The sequence below is a fragment of the Platalea leucorodia genome (genome assembly GCF_965183815.1).
Source record: "Platalea leucorodia genome assembly, chromosome: 2".
In the NCBI taxonomy this organism is placed as follows: domain Eukaryota; kingdom Metazoa; phylum Chordata; class Aves; order Pelecaniformes; family Threskiornithidae; genus Platalea; species Platalea leucorodia.
In genome coordinates this window covers 15,626,617-15,634,165 of record NC_138824.1, presented here as the reverse complement: position 1 = coordinate 15,634,165, position 7,549 = coordinate 15,626,617, and the positions used below count along the sequence as shown (strand labels likewise).

General features: G+C 37.9%; 1 protein-coding gene across 1 annotated transcript; it reads left to right on the top strand.

The window, feature by feature from the left end:
- Window positions 1-529: 529 nt before the first annotated feature.
- On the top strand, window positions 530-7,008 carry LOC309601195 (collagenase 3-like; the record flags this gene model as incomplete). Its single annotated transcript, XM_082334109.1, has 10 exons — window positions 530-652; window positions 753-994; window positions 2,143-2,291; window positions 2,384-2,509; window positions 3,389-3,550; window positions 4,179-4,296; window positions 4,897-5,030; window positions 5,381-5,540; window positions 6,183-6,286; window positions 6,908-7,008. The coding sequence occupies 10 exons, from the start codon at window positions 530-532 to the stop codon at window positions 7,006-7,008; spliced, it is 1,419 nt and encodes a 472-aa protein (XP_082190235.1).
- Window positions 7,009-7,549: the final 541 nt, after the last annotated feature.

Genomic DNA, 7,549 nt, shown 5'->3' with positions numbered 1-7,549 from the left:
ATATCTTATCAGCCAAGGCAAAATTTATTAACAATTGAAGTGTGTATGATCTATTCCAACTGTTAAAAATTGCTGTTGAACTAATGTAGCTACTGAAAAGTTGCAGAATTTATTTAAAAAATCATGAAGCTTGTTATATATTTTTATTGTCTATCAAATAGTAGGAAGGCAATTTTTCTAGCAAAGAGGAGTGACTTATGGCAAAGTTATTGCCAGTTATTGCCAGTGTAACTTATTGCAAAATAATCAAAAAGCGTGGTTTTGCTTCTGCCCATTTCTTCCCACAATTTATGTCAATATTCAGGGACTGTGTTTTTATGAGGATACAGTTTCAGAGCCCGCAGTGGGACAACAGATGCCTAAACCACAGTGTTGGGGAGGAGAGAAAAAGTAGCCATCTAAGCATGTTTACTTTCAATGACAAGGAAGTCCTAACTTGTCCCTAAGTGGTGACTCACTGGGTTAGGACTATAAAAGTAAAGGTAACTGCTCTCTAAAGCATTAGGGCTTCAGACTTCAGAAATCCAACATGATGCAATCAAGACTTTCAGCTGTCTTATTTTTCTTCTTGGGTTTGTCATTTTGCCTGACAATCCCTATTCCTGTTGAAGATAGCCATGAATTCACAGAGAAAGACCTTCAGTTTGCAGAGGTACAGTATAAAATAATTCATTTGCATGTTTTATAAATAGTAAGTTGTGTAGTTACAACTGTTTGGAAACTAGGCTTATTACTTCTTTTCCCCTTCTTAGCGCTATCTCAGGACTCACTATGATCTCCGTCCGAATCCTGCAGGCGTAATGAGGAAGAGTGCCAACACAGTGGCATCTAAACTTCGAGAAATGCAAGCATTTTTTGGCTTGGAGGTGACAGGCAAATTAGATGAAGAAACATATGAGCTGATGCAGAAACCAAGATGCGGTGTCCCAGATGTGGGGGAATATAACTTTTTCCCTAGAAAACTCAAATGGTCAAAAACTAATTTGACATACAGGTAAATGCATGGCATTTTGAGTGTTATTACTGTTATTGCCTTCCTTCCAGGTACCTTGTCCAATAGGTTGCTCAGATTATGAGGTTGATGGGAGAAGGATGCATTCGAGTTTGACAAAATTCATGTTGCAGTTTAAAATCCTTACAGCCCCACTTGTGGAAAGGTCCCCCAAGGCCACCTTACAGCCCAAGGAAGTAAATACGATTTTTTTCCATTGCACTGTGTCATGGAGGAAAGCTGATGTGGTGTAAGCTAGTAACTCCTCATCTGGCCTCCATGTAGACAGTCTGGGCACATCCATGGTGCTGAATGAAAGAGGGGTAGGGACTAAGATCACGCATCTCACCACTGATCCTCACAGTGCTTAATCTCTAGGTCAGTCCTTAGCTCTGCTTTGGACCTGGTTTAGTGCCTGCTTCACATAAGTCTTGTCCCGGACAAAGCAGTGTAGATGCAAACCAGTCTGTGCAACATGGCTGTGAGAGCAGGGACTGATCCTTGTCGCTCTTCCATTTCACAGTCCAGATGCAGATATCTATGTTTGGTCAGACAAATCCCCGCACCATGACCGCAGAAAGTTGACCTTGAGAAGCTATGGTGCTAAAAGGTCACGTGGTAGCTCCTTCTCCCTTAATACCTCACGGCCATCAACAGGCAGTTTTGACCAGCTGCAACCTGAGTTTTTTTAGCAGATTCCAAATATGATATCACTGAGTATCTAGTGATAAATATTACTTTAATATGGATGATTCTAGCCTATAAAAAGATCTTTGGATCATGTTTTGCTCCTCCAGGAAGTGAGGATCATGAGATATTTTATATGGCATAAAAAAAGTTTGAAGTTACTGATATGATTTGAATTAATACAGAATATGTCCGTCATTTTCTATATCTTCTGGTGCATATAAAGCCAATTACAGAAAGCTGTTCGATCATTTCAGATGTCTCTGAATGATTTTAATGAAAATAAAAATGTTTATTTCTATTTTTTTAATACTGTATGCAGCTGCCGAGCTCTTATTTTTGAGATAAGAACATAGGGAGGAAAAAAGCAAAAAATTTTAATGAGATGTACAGTCAGATAAAAGTGTATTGCATATTTTCTTCAATTCACACGATTTAACTGGAGATACTAATCTGTTTGATAGAATTATGAATTACACTTCAGATCTGAGACGTGCTGAAGTAGACAGAGCTTTCAAAAAAGCATTCAAAGTTTGGTCTGATGTGACACCGCTTAACTTCACCAGAATACGAAGTGGTGTAGCTGATATCATGATCTCCTTTGGCACTAAAGGTAACACAGAACCAATTATTTATACGTTATAGTTATATTGCTGCCAATAAAGTGGGGTAATTGATTTCATTGTTTTGAATGTTGCTTTATAGAACATGGTGACTTTTACCCCTTCGATGGACCCTCTGGGTTACTGGCTCATGCTTTCCCCCCTGGTCCAGACTACGGAGGAGATGCTCATTTTGATGATGATGAAGCTTGGTCAGATGATTCTAGAGGTAACAGAAGTTCCGGAGATTATTTGAAATGGTGGTAGATGGACAATTTCATCCCGTTTGATATCTGTAAACAGTTTGTTTTGCCTGTTTACTGTTCATTAGTCATTATGTTCGCTGTCTACTCATAGGAAGCTGGGTTTAATCTCCAATCATAAATGGAAGTATAACATACGCCTACCATAGATTTTAAGATATACACCTCCTGTGTGCAGTAATTAAAAAAATGCCACAAACAAGGTATTTTGTCAGTTTGGTGTTTCACTGAGCTTAAGGGCAGCTAGTTCTGATCACAGACTGATGGGAATTACCTTACTGAAGCCTATAGAAAACACATATACTTAATTCAGATGCAAATCAGCTACTTACATGTAATTTGAAAATTCTTCACCTTGCCTATTTAGGACAGAGAACAATATAGAACAAATAGAACAAACCACTATTTTTTTCTCAGCACTGTTATTTCACCCTCCTGGCGTTAAAGTTAATTGCTGCAATACTGAAAACGATGTGGACTCTCTACTGGAAGTGAATTCCTGACAGAAGTGTTCTTGACTTGACTAGGACTAAGACTTCACCCCACAGCTTTCCCGTGTCACTAAGAAATTTCAGGAAATCTAAGTCTGCCTACAGAACAACACTGTCAAATAAGATTTAAGTTGAACACCAGCTATGAGATACTCAATAAATTAGGCCCTTATTAAAACAAAACGCATGGTAGTTTGAAAAAGACAAGCAATTATACATCATTTTTCCATTAATTCAATTGTCTTCTTCATTGTCCCATATGTTAAAGCACAATGTTAAGGGTAGTTAATAAGTCCAAGTCCACTTTGGTGATACAAGGAGCTATACATTCACTTTCACTGTGTTTTTTTATAGGGTATAACTTGTTTCTTGTTGCCGCCCATGAATTTGGCCATTCACTGGGACTTGAACACTCTAGAGACCCTGGAGCTCTGATGTTTCCAATTTACACGTACACTGGAAAAACTGGTTTTGTGCTTCCTGATGATGATGTGCAAGGGATCCAAGAGCTCTATGGTAAGTCTGTACAATATATAATATCTATTTCCTGTGTCATTATAACCTGCTACAGATGCACTGCACAGCTACTAAAGAGCTGCAGAGGTTTGATAGCAACAATCATGGCTGATTAAGACCGATTCACTGGATTCTTGGCAACCAGACTTCAGGAACAGAAGACACTTAGATTTAGTAGTTCAGAGAAAAAAAAAAAAAAAAAAGGAAGTAACAGTGCAGAGTACAGTTGGTCACTGTGCTGTCTCCTTTGGTGGTGGGAGGTGGGGAGCAGAGTCCTTATACTTTTTGACTTGCCTCAAAAGAGAAGGTAAAACACAGTCTAAAGGGAGAAACAGAAATATCCATGTTTTATCATAGAAAGAATAAAACTTTTGGGGTACCTTCAAAACTTGGGATAAAGAAAGCACGTCCATTGAACATTTTTGCAGCACAGCTGAACAGCAAAGTCCGTGAATGTGTTTGGCTAAAGAAGAAAAAGAGAGAACAGACTTTCCCCAGTACAAATGGTTTGCCCATTATGCTTGTACTCATCATGCTGTTTGGGAACTCTTCCATGTCCTATTCAATATCATGATCCACAGAAAGGAAATGAACATCGTCAAACTTAGACCATACTATATGATTCCAGGTGCTGGAGATAAAGATCCCAACCCAAAACATCCCAAAACACCAGAGAAATGTGATCCAGATTTATCACTTGATGCAGTAACAGAACTTCGTGGAGAAATGCTGATCTTCAAGGACAGGTAAAGAGACTGCAATATCATGGATGGTGGGTACTGGATAAAATTTGAGCAAGCGAAAACACCATTTCAGTTTTTTACTAAAGATTTCAGTAAACATAAATTTAAAAAATCACAAATCAATATAGATGCCTCTAAGAAACTACACCATATATCTTTTTAGGCAGGATTTATAATACAATTACAGACTTGACTTCCCAGTAATATGAAGTGAAGATGACATGGCTGAAGACTGACACTGTGCACATTTTTCATTCCACAGGGCTTTCTTCAACTGCACAAGTCTACTAACATTTATTTGAATGAAGTTGTACTACATTCAGAAGCCTTACATGGGACAGCAGTGTTTTTCTTATTCTAAATGAAAAAAAAGATTTGTTTGTTGTTATTTGAGATGATCACTGTGTGAGTGACAGAAATGGTCTGCAGCTAGGTGACTGTGAGGAAAGGAAAGGTCTACCAGGAGCTCTGTGTATTGAAAATTCTATGCTCTGAAAAAAAAATTAATTCTCCATTAGCTAATTTTTAGTATAGCACATCAAAGATACTGCTATTCTGTAGCATGACAAGAAACATAAAATATATTTTCTATTCCTGAATTAGGTTTTTCTGGCGACTGCACCCTCAGATGGTTGAGGCAGAACTGGTGTTACTTAAATCCTTTTGGCCAGAGCTTCCAAATAAAATAGATGCAGCTTATGAAGACCCCATCAAAGATCTTGTGTTCATGTTTAAGGGTGAGTTTTCAATTTTGTTGTTGTCAGAAAAATATACATATTTAGTCAAGCTAAGTGAGTGATGTAAAGGTAATCAATAGAACAAAACATCCTACCTTCCTTGCTCAAAAACCAAACTCTGTTGTTTTCACCCCATGCAAATCTATACAATTTTCAGTGAATTAGGAGATGTACAATTAAGTTCAAACATCTAGGATCATAGCTAGCATAAACAGGTTAATACCTGCTGAGTATGTGACCTAAGAATCTATTAGTTGTATGAAAACAAGGATCACTGCATCCTTGTTTTATTCTGCTCTCAAAGCTTAGCCTTTACAAAAGACTCATGCATACTTTGTTCTTATTTTCAGGAAAGAAAGTCTGGGCTTTGAATGGCTATGACATAGTTGAAGACTTTCCTAAAAAGATATATGAAATGGGGTTCCCGAAAGAAATGAAAAGAATAGATGCAGCTGTCCATATTAAAGACACTGGCAAAACTCTCTTTTTTACTGGAAATAAGTACTGGAGGTAAGCTGGATTGGTGCTTCTTTTCAGTGTCCATAGTCATAGCCTGTCCAGAAGTATCAAAAGATCAGCAGGTTGTTTCAAACCAGGCACTTGATTGTGACCCACATGTTTCCAGTCCGTGGTTTTCATTGGTGCTATAGCTGTGTAGAATATGTCATAAAGGTGTATGCAAGACTTTTGTAAACATATGAGCACAGCCTCAAAAAGCTGAAAGAGTGAAAGAAAGGAAAGGAGAATAAAGTGCCCTGATCCAGGAGTTGCTTGTGCGACACAAAGTGGTATCAGTGCTGTGAGAGTAAGAAATCTATCCCACCCTAGGATGGCTGATTTTTGCTGTCCATGAGTGGGGCTTACAGTCAGGTCTGATGCATAATTAAGACATTGCCATCCCTTCCCAGTATCTCTGTGCCAAGAAGCCTCAGAGTGTGTATGAGGCCTCAGCTTCATATAATAAGTACTTTATAGATCAGTTCTGAAAATGTAGCTTTATTAGTTTTGTGTTTTTTGAGCTTGTACTTCTGGTACCTAAAGGCTACTGGCTACTTCTGACACAGGTAACTACAAAGCATATAAAGGGCACAGACCAAACTCCCAGGCTGTTTAAATCCTCTGAATTTTTATTTTCTTTTGTGTTTAATAAAGTTATGATGAAGAGGCGGAAGTTATGGAAGCAGGCTACCCCAGGCTGATAGAGGAAGACTTCGCAGGAATTGGTGATAGAGTGGATGCAGTCTATCAAAGAAATGGTACATAATCTGATAATGAAACTTTATTACAATTAGTTGTCATTGAAACTTGAGATTAATGTCCTGTAGGAAATTCTATCATTTGTAATTTTGATTTTTTTCACATCAACACTTCTGTTCTTGACTGAATCAGGTTTCTGATCTAAATTACCCTCTGGCCAAGGTGTTCTTATGAACTGTGTACATATATATTCGAGGAGCCAAAAAAGACCTGCCTCCTTTCTTAGGGAGCCTAAAGAGATATGCTTAATATAGAAGTATTATAATGTGTCTGTTCTTTCAAGTGGAGCCCATTCCCATCCAACTCTTCAAGGAGTGTTTCCAAGTCAGAGTCTTAAACATTAACAGGCAAACGCTGTGTTTTCCTAAGCAAATGCTGTATAGTAATAATAGCTTGACACTAAATTAAAATATCAGTTATTTTAAAACACCGATCCAGGTCTGGCAAATGGAATGAGGACCTTTGAAAATTTAGCTCAGCATTCTAAACACTAAAATATTGCATTTAAAGGAGTTATTAAATAATGAAAACAAACAGGATCATTTTTATTTGAAGGATAATTTTAACATGACAACACAGTTTTCTCAGAGTTAATTCATTTTAACTTTCCTTTTCCTTAGGTTATCTCTACTTCTTCAACGGACCGCTGCAGTTTGAATACAGCATTTGGAGCAAAAGAATTGTCCGTGTCCTGCATACTAACTCCATATTTTGGTGCTAATTACAGTTTAGTGCCATGTGATAGGCTGCAGAGCAGCTTGTAGTACATGGAAATAATAATATGGGCATATAGATTTATTAGAGGACAGCAAGGTTCTGTGAACAAGCACTGGCTGCCTGCCAACAAATGTATATTGTATATATGGAACTATATAGCTGTATGTCAGTCTGGGACTGAATTAACTTAATAGGAAAGAAGAAAAGAAATTATTAACATTTCAAGGGGCATTACAGCATTTAAAGTTTGTCTAGTATTAAAGTGAGATGCTGGATACATCCTACATGATCATGAGCGCTATTAATTCCCAGTAATCTGAGTATGTCTAGCATGTTTCAAGAATCTCCTAGCATGTCCCAAGAGATAGACCTGATAAACCCAGGAGTGTTATATTTTTAAACTAATCCTTCAGCTCTTTGTGAAATTCCCGTTAACGTACTGGGAATTCAGATGTGTAATGAATGAGGCAGGACTGCACGGTGACTCCCTGGGCTGGATAACACCAGAGTGAGTGCAACACTGAAGTTAGAGAATTCAAAGGTAT